Genomic DNA, 26,210 nt, shown 5'->3' on the forward strand with positions numbered 1-26,210 from the left:
TTCCTCAGGCATCCATTGTTTCCCCTGCTAGCATTGCTGTTTGAGAAATGTGAACAGGCCACACAGGGATCTGAATGCATCACGTCAGCCAGCTTTGATGTGGACATAGAAAACTTTGTGCACCAGCAGGAACGAGAACATAAGCCCTTCTTTAGCGAAGATCCAGAATTGGACAACTTGGTAAGTCAACATATCACATGTGTTAAATCAAATTAACACATAGCATAACTGTGTAAACAGTAATGTACAAAAGTTTTGCGCCATCCTTCATTTCTGCAAAATAGTGGTAAAAAAGTGAATGTCTACAGCCATCTCTAAAAGATGGTGGAGGTACTGACATGGTTTAGGGTTGCATTTTGGTAAGTGTTGTTAGGGATACTGTCATAACTGATTTAATTATGAATGCAGAAACAATCTCATCAAATTTTGATCCACCATGCAATACTGTCTGGAAAGTGTCTGTTTGGCAACAGCTTCATTTTTAGCATGAGATGATGTGTAACTTTGAGGTTTATACAGTACTGGGGAAAAAAGAAGACACAGTGGAATGCCATCAGTCATGAATCGGTGTCCTCTGAATTCAGACCTCAACATTACTGAAGCAGTGCATGAAGAAGAACTTTAGAACCTGGGGAACAATTCCTTAAGTACAAGAAAGTTAGCCAAAGACTGTGTTGAAAAATAAAGGTTGTCATTCCAAATATTAATTTTCAAGCTCACTATATTTGTACAGACTCTATTTTTGCCTTATACACTGTACTTTCATATACAGTATTTTTTGCATGTTTCAATAAATCACTGTACATTTTTGCTGTTTTCCTAGCTAAATTAAAGCTAAGCTGGTCATATTAACATATAGGCTTTTAAAAACTTTAATATTGTTCAAATGGGAGCTTTAGTGACCTCTCTAAATTTCTCACAAGGTGTTATTGTGAGAAACAGCTCCTAATGAGGGGTAGGGCAGTGTGCCTGCTGTGTGAAGTTGTGTGTCTGAAGATGGCGCTGTTGGTACCGATGCTCTTGCAAATGAATATGTAACAGTAATTAATACGTAATGCAGTAATTTCTATGGAATGAGGTCATACACTGCATGTACTGCAACTTAAGGAAACACCAGCAAATGGAAAGATGCTCACAATGAAGGTTGAATAAAGAACAATGAAAGTAAAAAGAAAAAACTAGTATTTTCAAGCAATAACTGCCTGTCTTCCTACTGGTGGCCAACTTCTCTGTTCCTGAACCTCTTTTTTGTAACATAAATCTTAACAGATGTGGCTCTGTGTTGTCTGCATTGAATCCCATTTTTGCTATTCCCAAGTATTCACTCCTTTTTAAAGTAATTTCCCCATCTTCTCTGTGCACAACAGCTAGAAATAATTATAAATTAAGAGAAGGAGGAAGCTGATAATCTTCTCTGACAAAAGAGGGGGAGGAGTTGAAGCCAGACAGACACAAAGACACAGACAAGGAATTAGGAAAAAAGTGCACTCTTCTCATTACAGTACTTGGGATGGCAGGCTGACAAGTGCTGAACAGTCAATTAACCCTGCATCTGTGTGTTTTATGAGGTAATGGGAATAGGCGTCTCTGCCAGAGGACACTAACTCTTCCATAGGGCAGTAATGCTACGCTGGGCCTGACTGGCTGCAATGAGGACAAGAGTTACTGGTCCCTTGATTAAGCAAGTGCAGTTTAATTAGCTGATTTATCTCCTCCTTGGCCAAGCGCTTTTCTGACCATTCTGTTGACCTTGGGTGGCAACTTTGAAGGTGTACCATCGTGTATCACACAGAGTGAAGAAAAGCCAGGCAGTCGATGATATATATATATATATATGTTGTCAGTGATTCCCGTTGTCACTTCAGCCAAACCAATAAACCAAATTTCACTCAATGACAGATCATAACTTAGTAGAAAAACAAAGCAGAACAAAAAAAACATGTTTCTCATTTCTTGCCAGTAGCTGTCAGCAGTTTATCCTTTAATAGGCTGTTCCGTAGCAACACAACTGCAACGATTTGGAGTTGTTAAATATGAGACACTGGTCTATTGAAAACTTTGTAAATGGCTTTCAAACTCTTATACTTCTTATAGAACTTCTAAATATAATTATTTCTATTTGCATAAATTAATATAATTATTTAAAAACAAAAATTAGCAGGGTTGATATTATGAGTCCCCTGAAAAACTAAGTACCAATCACGGTGCACTGCGGTGCAGTTATACGCCTTAAATTTGTAATGCTGTAAAATCAAGTTAAGCCCGAGGGTTATCTTCCAAATCATACACAGAATAAACCCTTGCTGAAGTTTCAGCAAGGGTTTGAGCTGTCACCTGACAAGGAAAACAAAAAACAAATAAAATGAGTTCACAGTTGAGGAAATAGTTGCTCACAAAGCAAGAGATGGATGTACAAAGTTATCACAGCATTTCCAAGTGCCAAGGATTGGAGTGAGATGTGTCATCAAGAAATTACAGACCAAGCCTGACAGAGCTAGCAAGTGAAATAATTTAAAGAGTCTGAAAAGACAAATAGTGAGATGTGTATAAAGACTCCAAAACAACTGCCAAGACACTGGTGAATGACTTAGCCAGGGAATGTAACCTTAAAAGCATAGTCACTAGAACCCTGCATAGGAATGTACTGCAAAGTTGCAGACCAAGAAAAATGTCATCTTAAAGCCAGAGTACAGTATGCACTGTGTTACTGCTGCTTGTCTTGGTAAAATGAAAAGAAGGTTGTTGTTGTTGTTTTTCCCCACATAAGTGTAAATACAGTTCATTTGTTTGGGGAGGTATTCTTTAGAAACTACGACTGAGAAGCGAGAACAATAAAAACTTTTAACATGGCAGATTGTTAACTAATCCAATTTGAACAAAACCTTGACAGCATTAACACATACACTTCACTCACACACTACTGTGATGATGATGTTTAATGTAAAAACCTTTGTAGTCCACAGACATTGAGTGGAAAGGCTCCAGATGTTTTTTCAGTTTGTTTTACTGAATGTGATGCACTTCCCAAATGTTTATTTAGTCACTCAGGCCCCCTGTGGGTTTTCCGTATTAAAGATTTTTAATCTGTTACCTGGACTCGGTTTTACAGACATTACCCAGCATTACGGATGGGTACCAGAAGTTACATAATTACAACAAGAAACCAGAAGATTTGTATTTATTCCAAAATGTATTAATATATATATATATCAGTGATCAGTGATGCATGTCAGTCAGCAGTCTGCGTCTGTAAATACCATTACCAATGGTTTTTGATTTTGACATTAGACGTTACAGATCTTTGTAACATAAGTTGCAATAAAAACAAATACCAGCAATATTCATGAGAGCAACATCAAACGTATTCTTCTGTCCATGGTTGTTAACCTGGTGTTTTAAAGGTAAGGTGATCGCTAACGTCATCAGTGTTTTAGAAGGTGAATGTGATCTGTTTCATATTTTGTCTTTGCTGCTCTCAGATGGTAAAGGCCATTCAGGTGTTGCGAATCCACCTACTCGAGCTAGAGAAGGTCAATGAGCTTTGTAAGGACTTCTGCAACCGTTACATCACTTGTCTCAAGACCAAGATGCACAGCGACAACCTCCTCCGTAATGACCTTGGAGGGCCCTATTCTCCATCACACACCAGTCTCAGCATGCAGCAGGTCAGTGATGGACCCACCGTGGAGCTTAGAGTTCCTAAACAGTACCTAGCGTAATAATGCAGTAATGTAGTGTTTCCCTTGATACGCCATTCATCACCAGGTAAATTTTGCTGTTGGTTATCACACTCAAGTACTAGCTCTCCCCCCCTTAGAGTTGCTCACCAGTGTCTCCCTCTGTTATCCCCCAGGAACTAATTCAGACCTCCTCTCCATCCATGACCTCTGTCTCCAGCTCTGTTAACCCTTCAGGGATTGTGGTGCCTGCTGGAGGGCTGCAACAGGGGAATGTCGCCATGACCACCATCAACTCTCAAGTGGTCTCGGGTAAGCGTGTCAATTCACTTGAGCACTATAAAACAAAATTGGCCTGACACCATGGACCTTTTTTTTCCATATGGCTCTATGACCCAATGTGTGAGGAAGAGGAGCTACAAAAACCATGTAAAACTCTGTGTAACTTATTCAATAAACTACCACCTCTGACAAGGGTCTCGATAAATTTTGGAACAGTCAGTGAAATACAACTAATAATACATAAATAAAATTGCATAGGTGGTTCTGTTGTTTTCTGCACGCTGAACTGAGCCTTAGCCCAGTCATTCTCAAACTTTCAAATAGTACTCCACATTTTCTCTCTCATTCTGATCAGAGGAACTATATGACACCAGCTATCCAAAGCACCGTTGCCTGATTTTTAATAACTATTTTAATCATATTCAAATGAATACTTTTCTTATTATTTGCATTGTGTTTATCAGTTTGAGTTTGATCTTTTCTCCTTGCGTCTTTTTGGGGTTATCACTATAAAGCATTTTCATATTATTAGTATAAAACTCAATTGTTTGTTGAGCATAATGACAAATAAAAATGGTCATTAGCATGTTTTTGATCAATCAGTATACACGCATGTGGCCGTTTACCATTCCACTGCTATTATATGCAGATATCATTAGGTACATGTTTGTGGCTGTGTTTTGTATAGCTGGTATCAGAGGGTCATGATAAGTATCCATCACAGACAGCTTGGCTGGCAGGTTCTTATAATGTCAAGCCTGTACAGTGAAATGTTAATCCTGCCCTCTGGAAAACCCTTTTAACCCAAAATAAATCAATGTCTCTCCCTTTGATCACGACACACTGAAGAGCTCAAACAGACTGTGATAAGAGTGTCTTGATCAAGGCTAATTAAGCCAGCAGCAAAAACACACTCCTCCTTCTCCTTGTTCTCTGTGTTTTTTTTCTGGGTTAAAGGGCAGTAATGCACTTTGAATTTATCATTTAGTCTCTTGTTTGCTGTGGTTTTGATTGCAAGGCTGACAAGCACTTAATAAGCTCGGGTGCTAGTGTAGGATCTGGCTTCTAGTAGCTGCTGAAGACACTTGATACTCATGGCAGCAAATTATCCCCTCAGGTGGGACCCTGTACCAGCCAGTTGCCATGGTGACATCGCAAGGGCAAGTGTTAACTCAGGCGCTGCCTCCGGGAACCATTCAGATCCAGAACTCACAGGTAAAGCTGTCTGAACCACAATGCTTTCTGGCCAACGTTGTCACTCCTCCTTGTGCCCTCACCACCTATGGTCTCAATTTGTTCTTTACATCTCTCAGACCTCCCCGGTGGGTTTTTTCATTGTCTGTCTGAACATAGCCCCCTGCTGCCAAACAAAATGGAAATTGTTTATTCCCCTGATGTTTGGGGAGCCTTTGTGATACCATGCCACTGCAGATGAAAATCGCACGAGGACTTATATCAGTTAAAGACAAATTTGTGGATGATGTGATTTAGGTAGATACAAGAAATAAATCCCGGATCTCATACAAAAGACTGATTAATTTAGTCATTCATTTTTCATTGTTCAAAAACGTTTTGTTAAAAACAAAAAGTACAGGACATTTGAGATGTGAACAGAACAGAAGTAAAATATTTCAGAATTTTTATGAACAGGAAATATTAGGATCACAAATATTTTATCGCCAAAAGATTTAGAAACTTGTATGAATGACTGAAATGTATTTTTTTTTACTGCACAGGGACAGATTACTGGTTTTAGTATTTTAGTTCCATTTAGAGTGTCAAAAAGCTTCTGGAATTGTTTAGAATAGCTGGGACATTTGCTGTATGCCTGCTCTGTGACTGTTGGTTTGTTGTAAATATGAGGATACTTATTTTAGAGAATCATTACTCTTATCTGAAGGCAACAGACCCTTCAAAAGAAGGGTCTATTGCCTCAGAAGTGAATGCCAAAAAGTGAACAGATGATCCACATGGTAATACTGATGAATATCATATGGAATATTAAAATTGAAGCTTGCTGTTATGCACAGTAAATAACATAAGAATAATAAGGACAATGTGTCAAATTAGTTAGCCAAACTGGGACAAAACGCCTTGCAATTAATAGATGAAGTATTTTAGACAAGAAGGACTCAGTGCAAATGTATATTATAGGTTCATTTATGTTTGTGTTAGGTTTATCTTGTTTTTTAGCCTTATTTAAAATTTATTATTTAAAAAGTTGTTTTTTTACCCTGATGATTTTTTAAAATTGTTTTAAAATTTGCCAAAGCTTTACCCTCTTTCGACACTTCTGTGTGCACCTTGGAAGTCAGGTTAGTCTACAAGTCACAAAACACTTATTATCTACCTCACATTGAATCAGTAATGTGATAATTGCAGATTTCTACAAGTTGAAAGGCCTCGAGAAATTGTTCAAGTGTGAAACAATTGTACAAGTTCCACAACCATACCCAAATGCAAATGGGTGTTTGGCTGACTAGATATTTGCTTTAACAAGTTAACAATGATTTCTCTTTTTAGTCTCTGTCAGTACCCTCACCATAGCATTTGAATCAACACATCATTCTGAGAAAGGAGGATCCTAACATTTGTAACATCAGTAATATATTACTGTTCTTAAATTCAGGGCAACAATTAGAGAACACTCGTAGAGAGAAAACAGGCAAGGCCTGGAGACAAAATAACAAGATGGTTTCAAGAAAAGTATCAAAATAAGACAAAACGTAATGACAACTACAAAAATAGACAGGGAAGCACATAATATACAAGAAAAAATACAGAGAGGCACAAGAAATTAACCAAAGTAAAGTTATATACAAAGCAGACAGAATGAGAGTTTTACTACTACTACTAAAGACACTGACTACGATGTATATAAAAGACTAGGACATTCAGTATTAGTTTCTTTAGTAGCCTTCAGTATCAGCCTTCCTAGAAGCTGGCAAATTAGTCATACTGTATAACATTTTGTCTTATTCTAAGACTTTTAAAGTAGTCTTCATATAAGCAAAAATACTTTATCATCATAATTTTACCGTGGGAGAGATACAGGGACTAATTTTTGAGTGGTTTAGGTAGGAGAGGACTATCGCCTTTTCAAACCTTTATGACTTTTCTTTTGTTATGTAGTGCCTCACCTCTGTTTGGGAAGGAGTACAAAGGCTCCTCTAAAGCATAGAGCAACAGGCACTTGAACCCTTCCTAGGTCTATGTACAAGATACAGTCACAACAAAGACCTAAGACACCAACAGCTGAAGAACAGACAAAATATACTGTATGAAAGTTGGATGAACATAAAAACATGAACAAAAAAAATTGGTTTCTTAATAAATTGTGTGTCTGGCATTAGCAGTAATCTAACCTTGATTGTGATTTCATAGCATAACTCTATTACAGAAAATAGAGTTGTGGATGTAAGAGGCTATATCGATCTGTATGAACAGCAGTTTAATTATTACAAATTCATTGTGTTTGGAATTTAATTTTACTTTAACAATCTCCACCCACTTTGTTTTTGTGGAGATTTCAAACAAATTTATGACAAAGAATGGCTCCATGCTGGAACCAAGGCTCCAAGCAGAGCCAATCAACAGGCTGTACACTTCCTTTTCTGAATGGGGGAAAAAAGAAAAGAAATGGGGCAGAGGAATTTAACAGTGTTCTGTGTTGGTTTGAAGAGCGGCTCAGTTTCATGTAATTCTGTGACAGTAACAGTGACCCAGCTGGTGCCGAGTTCTACATGCGTGCTGGGAATTGAACACAGCCCCTTCGCCACTTTGCCGACAAGCCCCGAGTAATCACACTCTGAGGCTCGGTGCTGCCAATTAATTTAACCTCGCCTTCTCCTGGAACACACACACTCCCAGGACAGAAGGAGCCACGTGACACACAGCTGCAACTGTAATGAGTCTTGTTTTGTGTTGGGAGAATGAGGGGGGATCTGTGTGAATGTCTATTTATGGGCATTATGTGGGTTGTAGGTGGGTGAGGGTCAGCATCTCCGTGCCTGTGGATTCTTTCCACACTATTCTCCGTGGAACCTAATAATAGTGGAGCCTAATGATTTCCCTCCAACAAAATATACAACTTACATGAAACTAGAGGACCAATGAGGGGACCTAGTCAGGAGGATTTAACCCATTGGGGCGTTAGATTTATTTATAGAAAAAAACAAGTAATCTCCCATTTATATACAAAATATACTCTATCATGGGGACTGAAACGGCTCCAAATAGTAGGAATAGTAGGAAAATGTTTGGTTGATTTCTTGGCACTGACCGAGTTTTTAGGCACAGTCCACAAGATTTCAATAGGGTTACGGTCAGGGTTTTGGGCAGGCCATTCCAAAAGTTTAATGTTAGCTACTGCGTGTATTCCAAAACCAGTTTTGATCTATCTTTAGGATTATTGTTCTATTAGAAAAGCCAACTGTGCCCAAGTTTCAACCATCCAAATGTTCATTTGGGGTGAAGTTTTTGGAGGTAGTACTTCATTATTGCAAAGTGCAATGCACCACTAGCAGCAAAGCATCCCCAGAGCAATGATCAATCATTTTTGCTCTGGGGATGCTTTCAGTTCATGGCATACTTGAGCATTCATGGTTTTTGTGTTATTTCCAAACATCCTAGCCAATTTCCTCTCATTTGACAGATCTAAATAACTTGTACTTGTGCAGAGTTGTCTGAACTGATTATCTTGGAATCTGCAGTTGTTTGGAAATGACCATTAGTGTAACTTTGTGCTGAACATTGGGGTGGGGGGGGTTGGGGTGTCAAGATCTCTGTCTAAATAAATAAATAAATCTGGGTAAATGAAAATGATCAAATGATTAAACATGCAACTATTTTGCTGGTAATAACTGAAATGAGTAAAGAAAATCAACAGCTTATTTATGCAAGATAATTCATAATTTTATTGGGGGGTTATATTGGTTGGGTCTTATTATTGGGGGGGTCATAAAAAAACCAGTTCAAAGAAATTATTAAAAAGCCCCAAATTACCATGGGAAAAAAAGAAAAAACACAAAACAATATTAGTCATGCTTTAATTAGAACTAGCGAGTTAGTTATCATTAATTAGAACACAATAATGAAGAATATCACTAGATTTTTTTCCTTTACTATGTCATGTGCAAACTTTATCTTAAGCGTGACTGTGATAAAAATGATTTCTTTGCCAAATAACAAACCTACATGTTCTCACAACAATTAAAAATATTTGCAGTTGTCTCAGCCAGACATGAACTCACATACTCACACACATCAATATGTAGGCTGTCAAAGACTGTCAATAGTCTGAGAGCATCTCGTCCTTCAGCACTCACACTCCAAACAGAAACATCTGAATAATGATTTCTCACTGAACACAAAGGCTGGTGTACTACAGGTCAACACCAGTGAAAATTCAAGCAAACACAGGCCCACCCTGCATCAGCGTCCCTCTAACTCACCAATGCCAAACTGTGAAACTCAAAGTCCAAGCACCACACAAATATCAGACTAGTCACGGGTACTGCTTCTTTATATTTTAAGTATCATTACTCAAATTCAGTTACCATGGTGACACTTGAGGAGGTGTTTCTGCCCTTGCCATAGGAAAAAAAAGGTAATTGGTAGTCTGAGTTTGTTTCCGTGGCAACAATAACTAAGCCCTATGGTCTTTTCCTTTTTTCTTTCCTTCCTCTTTCTTTCCTTTCTGTTGTCTGTGAATAAAGGTAAATGTGGACCTGTCCTCCTTGTTGGACAGTGAAGACAAGAAGTCTAAGAATAAGAGGGGAGTCCTGCCAAAACACGCCACCAACATCATGCGCTCCTGGCTCTTCCAGCATCTCATGGTGAGGCACAGGCAGACATTTACACTGTGTTTGAGGGCAAGACTTTTCAATGTTTAACATAATTATGGTGCAGCACATTCAATTTTAACAGCTGGAAACTGCTTGAAAACTGAAATGTCGTTTCCTACTTCTTGCAGCACCCATATCCAACAGAAGATGAGAAAAGACAGATTGCAGCACAAACAAGTCTGACCCTCTTGCAAGTAAACAACTGGTAAGATTCTGTAACCCAAAAAAGTCCTCATGTGCATGTGTAAAAGCAAAACACAGATTCATATTCTTATTTAAAAAAGTGAGACGTTTTCTTTAGACATAGACATAAATATACACTTTATTAATCCCACACAAGGGAAATTCATTTGGCATAGCAGCACAAGTGACAGGAAGAAAAAATGAAATAGAGATATATTAGAAAATTATTAATAGAAATATATGAAAAATAGTGTGCAAAAAACCCCAAAACGTTATTACATGCATGAATTTATATATATAGCTAAAATGCAGTGGAAGTGATAATGTATACACATGCATTTTTTAAACAGTATTTATCCTGTGGGGGTATTACATAGACTGACTGCTGTCAGGATGCAGGACCTGTGACAGTGATCTGTCCTACTTCTGAAGGACCTGTTCAGGGTCCCCACAGTCATTTAGAAGTATTGTCCATAATAGATATCAGCTTGACTAACATCCTCCTCTCACCCAGTTCCTCTGTGTAGTCTAGCGCACTGGCTCTCTTCATCAGTGTATTCATCCATTTACTGTCCCTCCCCAGCAAACAAACAAAAGCTTGGAGTAGCAATCACTGTCATAAAAGGTCCTACATTCCTGAAAGACCTCAACCTGCACATCAGATTGAGCCAACTTTGACCCTTCTTCTACAGAGCATGAATGTTAAGCTTTAAATTGAACTTGACTATGCTGGCATATCCGAGTATATCATTGATATGGTGGCGCCATCTCCTGGTTGAATACACCAAGTACATGTGGAACAACCCCCCCCCCTCCCCCCTCCCTCTCTCTCTCTTCTTGTTTCTTGTGTTCCTTTTCCCTGAAGCTGCTACCACTTGGCATCTCTATATCTATCACTACAGCTGCCATTGCCAGTGTGTCTGTATCTGGAAATCCCACAGGATCTTAGCTGAGTCATTCTCAACCACAGTGCCTCTGTGCTATCTTTCAGTCCAGCTTTGTCCACAAGTAGAATTTCACAGTGTCAGCCACTTCTATCTTCCGGGGTTACTGTGCAGGGTCCTATCTATCTATCTATCTATCTATCTATCTATCTATCTATCTATCTATCTATCTATCTATCTATCTATCTATCTATCTATCTATCTATCTATCTATCTATCCAAAGAGAGAGAGAAAAAATTTGAGACAATTTGATACAAAAATGCATTCAAAATTTTCACTAGGGTATGGTTTAATCAAATGATAATATTTTAAAGTGTTGATGGTCATATTCAGTGTTTTGTATGTACTTGTTTTTTATTTTATGTCTTCCTTAAATCTCTGTACTTTTTAGTAGTACTAATTAGATAGATATGTAAAAGACATGCAGAGTAATTAATTTGGATTCGGAGGTGTTACTTTTCCTAATATGACTTTTTTTGTCTTTTTACAGGTTCATCAATGCTCGTCGACGTATCCTTCAGCCTATGTTAGATGCCAGTAATCCTGACCCGGCTCCTAAAGCGAAGAAGATGAAGTCCCAGCATCGTCCAACACAGCGCTTTTGGCCCGACTCTATTGTGGCTGGTGTATTGCAGACGCACAGATCTCAGACAGGAAGCAACTCAGACAGTATGCCAACAGTTACATTTTCCAAGAAAAGCAAAGCAAACAGCTTTCTTTGGGCATTAAATAATCCTTTACTTTTTAATTTTTCTTTAATGTGTTCTTGATTTAAAAGTAGATTGCTTTTTGAGGTTATTTAAAAGAAGAAAAGAATATTATACTCATAAATATACATTTGTTTGTGAAGCCACCCTGTTGCCCTACCGCAGTTAAGCCTAATTACAATCTATGTATGTGGCCAGTGCTTGTTGTGTAAAGCACTTTGAGTGCTCCAAGAGAGTAGAAAAATGCCATATAAGAACTATTTACCATTTACCAGCCTTAGATGGTTACTTCACAAATAACTCTTTCTAGCTATAAATGACCATTTAAAATTTTACATGTCATCTCTAAAATTATAGTTGAAATATAGTGTTTGTAAAAATATTTTTATACACAATCAATTATAGTAGTAGAAACAGTAGAAATAAACAGCAGAAACAGCAGTCGTCAACTGTGGCTGTTATGGGACACAGTCTAAATTTAATGTCTGTGATTTTGCTTGCTTGACTATAATGAGTTTGTCCTACAGTTATCACTATAGCTATAATATGTACTTGAATTTGGAGGGGTAAGAATACTGATAAATGGTAAAATTGCACACACTGTACAAAAAAATAAACAAACTAAAAGCTTGTCTGCTTGAATCCAAACCACTAGGTGGCACTATTACATCTCTTTTGTTTTTTTGTTTTTTTAGAGTATCAGTTTCTCTAAAAATGTGTCCTAAATCAATCAATAGCTCAGCCTGCACTCATGTGTACAAACATTTTCAAGTCTCTTGGGAACAGTTAGAAAAAGAAAATGAGGACTGCCTAGATTTTCTTTTACTGCTACACAGTAGGTTGTAGACCTCAGTTGCTGATGCAATTCATTATCTCCTGTCACAGTACTGCAGCTGGTACAAGTGTAGACAAGTAAAAGAAAGCTTCCCTACTGGAGTGCAAATATAGATAAAAGGTAGGGTAAGAATTAATTTCAGTGGCAGACAAAGTCTACGTAAAGTTTTGCAAGGTAGAATTGATCAAACTGATGTGTAGGACGGTATAAGCCTGCAGCTCCTTGAAAATACCATTTTCAGGTGGCTCCCAAAATTGAGTCTCTGGCCCTGTAGCCACTCTGAATATTGGCTAATTGAAATTTCTAAATAATACTGAAGCATGCACAGACAAATAAAAAGGTCTATCTTCCTCTGCCTACATTATTATTTTTTAAATGTATCTGTCACATTATAACCCCACTTCTCCCTACCCTCTTTCTGGCCTCGCTTCAGACCCCCTGAGTATGGACAGTCTCCAGTCACTATCCTCAGATTCAGCCACCCTGGCCATGCAGCAAGCCATGCTCGGAGCCGATGACTCAATGGACGGCACTGAGGAAGAGGATGAAGAGGAGGAGGAAGAGGAGGAAGATGGCATAGAGGAGGATGATGAGGAAGAGGATGGAGAGGAGGAAGATGACAGGGGGAGGCAGCTGTCCAGCCGGGGAGCGGGAAGGAGAGATCTTAGCATGGAGCACAGAGAGGAACTGGAGTAGTCTGTCAGAGGCAACTGACAGACTTTATGAACGCTGATCTCAGTCGTGAACTTAATACAGCCTCACTGAAACTCAACTAGTACGCCTCTAATGCTGAGTGACTCTAGAGAGCATTTACGCACGTATTAGTTCTTTACCACAGACTCTAATCAAACACAATGACCATCATGTTTATAGGAAAAATATTAGTTTAATGCTGATTTGTGTTACTGCATTTTAACACAGTATGTTCGTATGTAGTGAACTCATGAACTTTCTGGAGAGTAGCACATTTTTATAGCTCTGGTTATTTATGGAGAGGAATGACACAGGAACTAAAAGGTTTGAAATTGAGTACATTTAAAAGCAGCATTTAAAGATGTTGGGTGCTTTTACAGGAACTGATTCTTATTTTTTTTAAACAAACAATGAGGAAAAGCGTTACATGGATTAAAGAACTGAAAATCTCTTTTGACTGTATGTTTTAGCAACTACTTAATTGAATGTAATAATTTGTCATCTGAAATTAGCTACTAAAAGGGCTGCAGCCATTTTTAGCAGTTTTTTTTCATCTGAAAGTGCCCTTTATTTTAAATTGACAGACCACAGTTTCACTTTGCAGCTAATGTGTCATTTCACTTCCTAAAATAAGAGTGAGAGGACAAAATAAAGGAGAATGGATGTGTGTGTAATACATTTCAAATATTTGTTGAAGTCACTGTTGGCTTCCACTCTGGGACATCATTCACAAGTTTTAAATGACTCATAGGTTCTCAGGTTTAACAGCACTCTCATTCGACATGTTTCTTCCTCATGAGCAAAACACTTGACTTACTGCTGCCGCATGACTTTTACAACACTCTTGGTTTATTTTCTCTCTTCCCATGAGCAAAAACAGCTGTACTAAACCAGTGTATACTGACTGCACATATAGTATGTATATTGGATTTTTCCTATGTTTGTATTCTGGTATTGAGGGTTTGCATATTTATTCAGTTTTTTGTGTGTAGCTTCAGACTTCATATTGTCCATGACATTTTCTGGATAAGGGTGTTGAAAAAGCAGGTGGCCATGCACATATGTACCTAACTCCAACCACCGACTCTTTGAAAACTGCTTGCGTATTTCTGTGACCTTGATCAGTTCTGTCAGAGATCAAGAGCCTGCCGGTCATACGGACTCAACACTGAGAGAAATCACGCAGAGATGCCTAGTGACTTTGGAAAAAAATGTCATGTACCCGACACTGACTTCTTTTTGATGGAAGACATTTTTGAGAAAACCATAAAAAAGGGAAGAGACTAAGTAGTAACCTATCTTTCCATTTTATGTGAAGGCTTTTAAAGAAGCTGTGAATCGATTTCAGACCCCTGTTTTGTATTAAAACAAATGGAATCACTCATCTCTAATGTGAAGATGTCTAGAAAAAGAAAAAAACTGTTATATTGGATGTTCTGAGTGTTCATTGTGAAGTATGTTTCCTGTTATTATTCTTTTTTTTTTTAAACTTTTTAAAAAGTTTTAAATGAATCTTCCAGAGCAAGCAACAGACTAGGGGACTATTTCTGTTTCATTTGTAAACTTTGTTGTTGTCATAATCTATTGTGTTTCAATAGATCACTTTTAATAATTAAACATGTAAAGGTACTGATTTTGACTCGTGGAAGTTCTGCATTTGTTTGAGCTGAGCAAACACATGCAGGGCTCTGACTTTTCACAGAGGGAGGCAGTTTGATTCATTAATATTTCGATACAGAAACCTGTAAATCATTTTTACAAAAGAGAGTATAACATTTCTTCACCATCCTCACAATAATTTCCAGATTACAAATTTAGTAGTCTAATTATTGGTTAACTTCTCCCACTTGCCTGTCCTATCATGTATAGCCTTCCACCCACTGGTTATATCTCAAGCCTGTGATTTAACTCGCTGGAAAATGCCCACCCAAATGCTCGCCCACCTTCTCAGCCAGCTACCATAAACGAACCCACAATCTCCTGAATTGTGGCCTCTTTGAGAAAATCACTGTATTGCTTTTTTTTTTTTTTTGACATGGCTTATATATGTAATTGCCTTCCTGCATTGTTTTCAACCTCACCATAGAAGGTCAAACTCTAATTGCATCACTTAAATCTCTGTTATTGTTCAACTAAATTACTCCACCTTTAGCCATATTTTATGGCAGGAGGAATGTGAACTATAGCAGTCACATAGGACCTACTTAGCAGAGGTAACATGTAGTGAGATGATTAGCTACTTGACTTTTTTTTGAGGAAGCAATGGTCAAAATGCATGGGAGAGGAAATATGTGGGAGGGAAGACACAGCCATATTTACACAAGTGGTCTAATAAAAAAGTGCTTCAGACATTATAACATTTGTTCAATAATTATTCTGCATGGAGTTCATGTGCAAGACATTAGATGAGTACAATAGCCAGAGGTCTTTTCTGAACAGTGGAAATACCAATTGGAGAGCAAGTGGAGTCAAATGTGCATGTAAGAATCTATTCATATAGTATGTATGCAAGGCATTTTAATTTATCATAGAATGGATGGATTTAGCTACAGTAGAAGTATTGCCTATATAATGTGGTGGAAGCCTGTAACAGTCCATATATGCAATCTGGGTATAATGGTAAATGGACTGATTCTTATATAGCACTTATATAGCACTTTTCTACTCTCTTGTAGTGGATTAGTATCTTGCCCAAGGATATTTGGCACGCAGATTTGAGCAGCTAGGAAATGAACCTCTAACCTTCCAATGAGTAAATTACATATTCTCCTTCTCCATGGATAATGAACCAGCTGCTAAGTGTTGGGCCTTTGCTAACCAAAAGCCCAAAAGTCCTGATCCCTAAGGTTCCCCAGAAGGGACCTGTTTCAGCACAACATGGAAGCTCCTTTCAGCCATCATAGTAGCTAAGATGAACTGGCACATGGGTCAATACTTAAACAGGGCACAGAAGAGAATTGTCAGAAATGCAAGAAGAGCAAAACATCAGCAACTGGTAGACAGAGCAGTTAGTTAAGACTGTAAGACCAGCCTGACCAACCTGTGCACTGCCTAGATTGACTACAAGAAAGCCTCAACTACAACTCAATGCACATACATGGATTTGGGAATATTTAGAACTACAGAAAATCAACAGGACTCTAAGAGTATCAGGAATTCAATGGGGATGTGGCGAACAACACTAGAGGCTGACTTCAATAATAATAATGAATTGGATTTCATATAGCGCTTTTCAAGGCACCCAAAGTGCTTTACAATGCCACTATTCATTCACTCTCACATTCACACCCTGGTGGAGGCAAGCTGCTGTTGTAGCCACAGCTGCCCTGGGGCAGACTGACAGAGGTGAGGCTGCCATATCACGCCATCGGCCCCTCTGGCCAACACCAGTAGGCGGTAGGGTAAAGTGTCTTGCCCAAGGACACAACGACCAGGACAGAGAGCCCAGGGATCGAACCGGCGACTTTCCGGTTGCAGATACGCTTCCCAATCCCCTGAGCCACGGTCGCCCCTTCAAGCCAAGCCAACACAAGTCACCATCAAGTGACAAGGAACAAGGAAGCGCTCTACCCCCACTGTTGTTCTGCATAGGCCTCCCTCTTCAGTAAGATCATTAATTAAAATGGCTTAGATACCGACTACAGAATGGTGCATTTGTTAGCCACCTCCTTTACATGGCATGGGATATCAGATGCCGGACCACCTCAAATGGTTCCTTTAAATGTGGAAGGAGTAGCGGCTCTACTTATAGCCCCAACCAGATGGCTGAACTCCCCCCATCCACCCTTAAGGGAAAGCTCATTTCCACCTCTTGTATCCACAATCTCGTTCTTTTGGTCACTACCCAAAGCTGGTGACCATAGGTGACCAGGGTGTAGATTTACTGGTAAGTCAAGAGCTTTGCTTTTACCTTCAGCCCTCTCTTTACCATAATGGATAGGTCCAGCATCTGCATCACTGCAGCTACAGCACCAATCCATCTATCGATCTCCCAGTCTTCTCTCCCCCCCCAACTGGAAACCCCAACAAACTCCTCCACTTGGGGCAGCAACTTGTCCCTAACCTGGAGTGGGCACTCCAGCCTTTTCCCGCTGAGGACCATGGCCTCAGACTTGGAGGTGCCAACTCATTTCTGCCGCTTCACACTCGGGTGTGAACCACTCCAGTGAGCTGGAGGCCACCAGCTGATGTGTGCTTTTTGCAAATGATGAGGTTCTGTAGAGGTGAGATTCTGAGACTACCCAAGTGGCAGCCGTTCACCAATTCTTCATAATTTTTATGAACAAAGGGCAGTCCTGGCAGAGTCCAACACCCACTGGGAACACGTCTGGCTAATTACTTGCAACAGTTGTATAAGGATGTTGAATAGTTGGGCAAACTCCCATTCATGCTCAAGTACCCTAAAGAGGGTAAAGAGCTGGTGCAGTGTTTTGCACCTAACCCTCCTGTATCCGAGGTTCAACTAACGGGTGGGGAGACTAAGGAGTGTGATCCCCTTGTAGTTGAAGCACACCCTCTGGCCCCCCTTCTTGAATAGGGGAACCACCCATAAGATACCGCGCAACATTGTAGAGGCGTGTCAACCTTGACAGGCTATAGCATCCAGCACCTTTAGGAACTCAGGGCAAACCTCATACACCAAAGAGTTATTTAACTGCTTCAGTGACCTCCCCTTCGTCCCCAGACTTTGCTTTCCCTACAGAAGACGTGTCAGTAGATATTCCTTCCATTCCCTGACAATATCCTCACTTGAAGTAAGCAATGGTCCACCTGTACCATACATTGTGCAGTTGGAACACCGCTTTTCCCTCCTGAGTCACCTGAGGGTTTGCCAGAAACTCATCAACGCAGTCCCACAGTCTTTTTCCATAGCCTCTTAAAACTCCTCCCACACCCAAGTTTTTGCTTCAGCGGATTGCACTTGCATCTGCTTGGCCTGTCGGTACCAACCACCTTTTGGCCACAACTCAGAGTAAAAATGGTCCATTCAGACTCAATGCCCCCAGTCTCCACCTGATCCAACTCACCAGCAGATAGTGATCAGTTAACACCTCAGCCCCTTTCTTCACCGAGTATCCAGAACATACAGCCACCAGAACCATTCCTGAATGTACATGCAGCAGTCTCTAGGATGCTGGTCCCAGAATTATTCCACATCCCAGTCGCTAGCCTCAGTAGCCGGGATCAGACTGCCAGGGTTTCCGCCCTTGGCTTCCGCCTATGAGGTGCCGTAAGGGACATTATTACTGAAACGCTCTCACACACACTGCTGAAATTTTAGCTCTCACACACACTACTGAAACGCTCTCACACACACTAGTGAAATGCTCTCACACACACTACTGAAATTTTAGCTCTCATACACACTACTGAAACGCTCTCACACACACTACTGAAATTTTAGCTCTCACACACACAACTGAAACGCTCTCACACACACTACTGAAATGCACTCACGCACTCCACTGAAACCAGAGGCATTTCCGCTGAACAGGAAGTTGTTTCCTGACAAGTAAACTGATGGAAAAAGTGGTATATTTCAAAACAATACAAGGATGTGTACTCAACAACCTGCTAGTACAGCAGTCCCCAACCTTTTATGGCCGACAATAATTTCATGGACCGGCCTTTAAGTTGTCTTGGATAAATACAGTAAAATAAAACCAGTACCGCTACCAAAAAAAGATTTTTTCATAACACACGGGAAAAGACCCAGGGAAACCGACTTAACAATATAAACGATATAAAAATTAAAAAACGGTAAATACCCTGAAAACCATAAATTTCAAACTCGAGCCTCAACTCTTGCGACCCGGTACCAAACGACTCACAGACCGGTACTGGTCCAGGACCTGGGGGTTGGGGACGGCTGTGCTTGTAGCCTAAGTGAAGCAGCCGCATTACTTAACAATATTTTAGCTTCCTTGAATCAAGGAATGGATTCAAGGTGCAACAGGGAATTTGGCAAGTATGTCCTGTTTCCCCTAAGCTTTTTATATTGGCGACTCAGTTGTTAACACTATTAATCAAAAATTCTAACGACATACAAGGAATATCAATTTTTAATAAAGACTTCAAAATAAGTCAATTCACAGATGATACATCTATTTTTTGAAAGATAAATACGTGGTAGAAAACTAAATTTTCTCTAAAGCTTCTCGCTTATCTCTCAGTATCAAAAATGTGAACTACTCCCGATTCATACAAGCTCTGACTCCTCAATAGCTTTGGTTAGAGTTGAATCTAAAGTTAAATATATAGGGCTGATAATATCTAAAAAACCCAATAAGCAGAGAAGACACTAATATTTCTAACTGTATCATGGAGATGAAGAAATCACTTAGCCACTGGTTAACCAGAGACCTCGCTATTTTTGGCAGAAACATCCTATCTAAAGCTGAAGGCATCTCCAAATTGATTTATCCTTGTCACTCTCTATATATCTCCTCTAAAAACATTAATAAGGCTAACACAGTTATTTTCGAATTTTTGTGGAGGAATAAAACCCATTACATTGAAACATCTCAGCTTGTGAAGGAATACAATAAAGGTGGTATCAAAACTCCAAAATTAGAATTTATGGTTGGCACCCTTAGAATTAAATGGTTAAAATCTGAGATAATGAGATATACCCACAACTTCTCCCCATAATTAAACCTTATGGAATCATAGGGTAATAACACTTAATCAAAAATCAATTTTCAAGAGCGACTGGTTTAAACAAAAAGATTATATTCATAACAGATTTGTTGGATGATAACGGTGTCATTCTAAGTTACACAGACTTTTCAGAAAAATATTGTCTAAACTGTTCTCAAAGAGAATATAATAAATTTTGTGAACTGGTCCCACTGCCTCTGCTTCATTTGATTAAAAATTTTATGCTATACAATAATTTCTCATCAGTGCTCCCAAATTTATTGCTAGGGCAATGTCAGCTGTTTGATAAAAATGCAATAATAAATTTATCAGTAGTTTCTTCAAAGACAAAATATTTACAACAGAATGGTTACATTACATGGTTCTAATTTAGTTATTTCATATACACTGGATAAAGCATACTAAAAATTCATGAAATAGCCTATTCTACCTAAAGTTAAAGAAACACACTTAAAGTAATAAACAAAATTAATCCTGTGGCAGAATTTCTAAAAAATAGATTTGGTTTTGAGGTGGATCAGTGTTCTTTTTGTACTGATGAAAATGAAACCCTAGAACATCTTTTTTTCTATGCCCTATCACACAATGCATTTGGTGCAACTTAAAAAACTGGATTTCCCTAAATATTAATGATGTGCCACTATTTGAATTACATCATAAATTTTTTTTATATGGATCATCTAGCATTGGGTGTCTCAGACATTATTAACATCATCATACTTTTGAGTAAATATCATATCCATTGTGCTAAATGGAGGAACGCTAAGCCTTCTCTCCCTGGTTTTATTAATGATTTTAAGATATTTTTTTCTTTGCTAAAAAAGACAAAAAGCACATATGCCAAAAAAATTAACCAGGATAATGCCCGTCTGCTATTCTAAATTTTGACTTATGCTGAGGCTTATATATTGTTAAGTAATGCAGCTGCTTCACTTAGGCTACTAGCAGGTTGCTGAGTAGACATCTGTGTAGTGGTTTGTTTGAAATCTACCACTTTTTCCTTCAGTTTCCTTGTCAAGAAACAACTTCCTGTTCAACTGAAATGCCTTCCTGTTCAACTGAAATGCCTTCCAGTTCAACTGAAATGCCTTGGTTTTTCAGTAGTGTGTGTGAGAGCGTTTCAGTAGTGTGTGTGAGAGCATTTCAGTAGTGTGTGTGAGAGTTCAGTTCAGTTCAGTTCATTTTTATTTCAAACATTTCAAACATGTGTCTTCGCAATCATTATAAAATATCATTTCATTATTTGTTTGAAAAGGAGTAGGCAGAAGTATTTACTTATTTGTCCCTACCCCCTCAAGTTTTACCTCTCATTCATTTAATTTTCTTTTAGTCTTAAATTAAACAATCAACATATGAAACAAAAGTTAAAAAAAAAAAGCAAAACAAAATAAAACGTAAATAAATCAAAAACAAGAAATAAGCAAGCCCCACCACCGTATAGTTTCTTTCATATGAAAAATACAGAATGAGTATATTTGCAGATACACAAGTTATGGAAAAACAAACAAACCAAAAAAAAAACAAAAACCCAAAAAGAACCACAACACCATTACCAGCGACATTACCGTCCTGGGTTAACCCGTTTTCTTCATTCTTATAGTTATTTAAAATTAGGTTTTTATATTTTATTTTAAACTGATTTATGTTTTACTTTCCTTTATTTCTTCTGTTAGACTGTTCCATAATTTAACTCCTGCAATTGAGATAGACATAGTTCTTAAAGTTGTTCTAGCACTTTGTATTTTTAAATTCCATTTCCTCTTAAGTTATACCCACCTTCTCTTTCTATGAACAATTTACAGATTTCTTTTGGAAGCAATTTATTTCTTACTTTATACATTATTTGCGCTGTTTTAAAGCTTCACCAAGTCTTGGAATTTAATAGCTTTCATTTTGACAAAGAGTGCATTTGTATGGTCCCTGTACCCCACATTATTTATTAATCTAATGGCCCTTTTCTGTATTATAGTTATTGTTTGTGTGTTACTTTTGTATGTGTTTCCCCAGACCTCTACACAGTAGCTCATATACGGCAGTAGTAAAGCACAGTATAAAATGTGCAGTGCTTTCTGATCCAACATATGCTTTGCTTTCCCCAGGACGGCAATGCCCGTGCCAATTTCCCCGAACATAAGTAATGTGTGGCTTCCAACAGAGCTTGTGGTCAATGATCACACCAAGAAATTTTATTTCATTTACCCTTTCTAAATATACATTGTCAACACATATTTCTATTTTGATGTTTTTCTTTTGGTTTCCAAAAACATAAATTTGGTTTTATCTAGATTCAATGATAATTTATTTATATCAAACCACTTCTTTAATATTGTTAATTCCTGTGTGATCATCTCCAAAACCTGTGGCAATTCCACACCTGAACACATTATATTTGTGTCATCCGCAAAATATTACAAACTTTAAAATCTGCGATACTCTGCAGATATCATTTAAGTACATAATAAACATTTTTGGACCCAGTACTGAACCTTGGGGTACTCCACAAGCTATATCCATCAAATTAGATTTATATTCATTTATTTGTACATATTGTTGCCTATTCCTACATAGCTTTTTAACCATTCCAAAACCACTCCCCTAAACCCGTACCTTTCCAGTTTTTTAATAGAATTTCATGATTAACAGTATCAAACGCCTTCTTTAGATCTAAGAAAACGCTAAGCGCAAACCTCTTATTATCCATACATTCCGTTATCTTTTCCATTAAATCTATCAATGCCAAAGCTGTTGATCTGTTGCTTCTGAACCCATACTGACTATCTGTCAGTAATTCATATTTTTCCACAAAACTGTCAAATCTTTTTATGAAAAGTTTTTCCAGTATCTTAGAGAACTGGGAGAGTATTGACACTGGTCTATAGTTTGTAAAATGATGCCTTTCACCGGTTTTGTAAATGGGAATAACTTTAGCAACTTTCATTTTTGTGGAAAAACCCTTTTGAAATGACAAGTTGAATATATATTTTAATGGTTTTACAATACCATCAATAACTGTCTTTACTGTTACCATATCAATATCATTCCAATCTGTACTGGTTTTGTTCTTAAGTCCTCTAACTATGTCATAAATTTCTTTCTCTTCCACTGCTCTTAAAAACATTGAGCTTCTATTCCTTTCAATATTTTCACCAGTGTCCCTTTCTATTCCATCAACCTTTATTTCTTCTGCCAGTTTTGGCCCTATGTTTACTGAAGAATTTATTAAAGCCATTTACTATCTCTTCCATGTTATTAATACTTCTTGTCCCTTCTATAAAGTACCCAGGGTAATCATTATTCCTTGATTCATTCTTGATTATACTGTTTAATACATTCCATATATCTCTTGTGTTATCTTTATTGTGTTCTAACCTTTTAATGTAATACTCTCTTTTACAGGATCTCATTATATTAGTTAATTTATTTTTGTAAGTTTTATACTTCCTTTCAGTTTCTATTGTTCTCTTTTTTATGAATTCTCGATATAGGGTATTCAGCATTTCAGTAGTGTGTGTGAGAGCTAAAATTTCAGTAGTGTGTGTGAGAGCGTTTCAGTAGTGTGTGTGAGAGCTAAAATTTCAGTAGTGTGTGTGAGAGCGTTTCAGTAGTGTGTGTGAGAGCTAAAATTTCAGTAGTGTGTGTGAGAGCTAAAATTTCAGTAGTGTGTGTGAGAGCATTTCAGTTGTGTGTGTGAGAGCATTTCAGTAGTGTGTGTGAGAGCTAAAATTTCAGTAGTGTGTGTGAGAGCTAAAATTTCAGTAGTGTGTGTGAGAGCGTTTCAGTTGTGTGTGTGAGAGTTAAAATTTCAGTTGTGTGTGTGAGAGCATTTCAGTTGTGTGTGTGAGAGTGTTTCAGTTGTGTGTGTGAGAGCTAAAATTTCAGTAGTGTGTGTGAGAGCGTTTCAGTTGTGTGTGTGAGAGCGTTTCAGTAGTGTGTGTGTGTGAGAGCATTTCAGTAGTGTGTGTGAGAGCATTTCAGTTGTGTGTGTGAGAGTGTTTCAGTAGTGTGTGTGAGAGCTAAAATTTCAGTAGTGTGTGTGAGAGCGTTTCAGTTGTGTGTGTGAGAGCGTTTCAGTAATAATGTCCCTTACGGCACCTCATACCTCGTATCCGCCTGGCACACACTGCACTCAACCCCTACAGTGCCTCATGTGGGTGGTGGGCCTACAGGAGCGTGGGCCCATGTCCCTTCTTCTTGCACCAGCCTGGGCCCCATTGCCTAAAGGCACCCACCACCCCAAGCCTTCAGTTGATCCAAAATGCTGCAGCAAGAGTACTGACAACTACTACTACTACTACTAGCTTCTCTTCAGTGCCTCCCTATTAAATTCAGGATCAAATATAAAATCCTTCTCCTCAGGCCCCATCTTATCTTAAAGCCCTTTCAGCACTGTATCACCCCAATAGAGCACTCAGACTGTAGGCTTAGTTGTGGTCCCTAGGATATTTAAAAGTAGAATGGGAGGCAGAGCCTTCAGCTTTCAGCCCCGTCTTCAGTGGAACTAGGTCCCGGCTTGGATTTGGGAGACAGAGACAGACACTATCTTTACTTTTAAGATTAGGCTTAAAAGTGTCCTTTTTGACAGAACCTATAGTTAGGTGACCCTGAATCCATCCTTAGTTATGCTGCAATAGACTTAGGCTGGTGGGGGCTTCCCATGATGCACTAAACTTTTCTCCTTTTCTGAACTCTTTTCACTCATCAGATGTTAGCATTAATTTCTGGCTCTCTTCCACAGTATGTTTATTGTCTTTCTCCTTTCCGCACCCCCAACTGGTCACAGCAGATGGCTGCCTCTCCCTGACCCTGGTTTTGCCAGAGGTTTCTTCCTATTAAAAGATAATTTTTGCTTCCCATTTTCGCCAAAGTGCTTGCTCATAGCACCTTGAGGTGAATGTTGTTGTGATATATATAAATAAAATTGAACTGAACTGAAAATTGAATTATTAAAGAACTTAGTTTAAATAAAGAATAAAATAATTTACAGTTTTTTTCAGTCGCTAACAAGCGTTTGTCCAAACAGTTGTCACATTTGCAAAACTCTAAACACAATTAGCACAGCATCGGTCTGTTGTGGCCATACCATTCACACATTTCATGTCGTGTTCACCCAATATGCAGTCAGTGAACACATTTCCACAATGCTTACATTTCCTTAACAGACAAGCTATACCTCCCAACAAAATTATGGACTGTGTTTGTAGTATTTACGAATGTTAACACACAACATCCCACAATAGCAAAAACAATATTCCAAACCTTAGATACAGTATAAAACCTCTGCTTCTGCAATGATATCAGTACAAAACAATATCAATATCAAAATATATCTCAGCTGATAATAAACAAACAATTGAATAATTGACACACAGCTGATTTATGTTGGGTAAATTGGGCCAACCACAGCTTATTCCATTCTGGCTTAGACTCAGTGGGGTTTATAAGGCAAGACCTTGAGGAGTGATGTTTTGGAAACAAAAAAAGACAAACACTGTAATGTCTGGTCGAGGAAGAGTAAGAGCAAGGGGCCCAGGGAGAAGAGCAGGCCCAAGGAGAGGGCAAGGTAGAGGTGTAAGAATGCGTGGTGGTGGCATTCCAAGGGCTGCAAGAACAGTAGTCAGTGATGAAATTCGTGCCACTATCATTGACCATGTAATCAACCATGGTCTTTCACTAAGAGAGGCTGGTGAAAGAGTGCAGCCCAATTTGAGGCGGTCAACGGTTGCCTCCATTATACGCATCTTTCAACAAACCAACAGGTAAGTATTGCATTTTACATGGATTGTTTCTATTCTCACTTGACATGTCAATATGGTCATACAGTAATGCATATGTTGAATTTTTTGTCTTTCTAAAGAATGCAACGTCTTCCACCCTCTGGGGGAAGAGGAAAGCTCCTCAGTAATGATCAGGAGCTTGCCATTGTAGAAATGGTTGCTGCAAATAATGCAATAAAACTGCGTGAAATTCAAACTAGAATTGTGGCGGACCATGAGATATTTGACAATATCGATAGAATCAGCCTCACAACCATTACGCCGGACATTGTCCAAACACAGAGTGCGGATGAAGCAGCTCTACACTGTTCCCTTTGAGAGGAACAGTGAGAGGGTCAAGGAGCTACGACGACAATATGTCCAGGTATAGTGTATATTCAATCCAATGTCCAGTTCTATAAGCTTTGCACTTTGCAAGTAGGTAACCTACACAATACTAGGTTACAGTACAGTATGGTATACAGTAATAACATGACTTACATAAACTTTGTTTCAGAGAGTTATGGAATTGGAGGCCAACCAGGCCCCTCATGAATTCATATACATCGATGAGGCAGGATTCAATCTGGCCAAAAGGCGTCGACGTGGACGAAATGTAATTGGAAAAA

General features: G+C 38.6%; 1 protein-coding gene across 1 annotated transcript in view; it reads left to right on the plus strand.

The window, feature by feature from the left end:
- The window catches only part of pknox2 (pbx/knotted 1 homeobox 2), a 97,837-nt gene extending 82,363 nt beyond the window's left edge, over window positions 1-15,474 (plus strand). Inside the window, exons 4-11 of the mRNA XM_031738519.2 lie at window positions 9-180; window positions 3,480-3,665; window positions 3,854-3,989; window positions 5,077-5,174; window positions 9,677-9,796; window positions 9,934-10,010; window positions 11,424-11,602; window positions 12,909-15,474. Of these exons, the coding sequence (XP_031594379.2) occupies window positions 9-180; window positions 3,480-3,665; window positions 3,854-3,989; window positions 5,077-5,174; window positions 9,677-9,796; window positions 9,934-10,010; window positions 11,424-11,602; window positions 12,909-13,171 (1,231 nt within the window). The 3' untranslated portion in view covers window positions 13,172-15,474. The remainder of the gene's footprint in view (window positions 1-8; window positions 181-3,479; window positions 3,666-3,853; window positions 3,990-5,076; window positions 5,175-9,676; window positions 9,797-9,933; window positions 10,011-11,423; window positions 11,603-12,908) is intronic.
- Window positions 15,475-26,210: the final 10,736 nt, after the last annotated feature.

The sequence above is a fragment of the Oreochromis aureus genome, linkage group 10 (genome assembly GCF_013358895.1).
Source record: "Oreochromis aureus strain Israel breed Guangdong linkage group 10, ZZ_aureus, whole genome shotgun sequence".
NCBI classification, from domain to species: domain Eukaryota; kingdom Metazoa; phylum Chordata; class Actinopteri; order Cichliformes; family Cichlidae; genus Oreochromis; species Oreochromis aureus.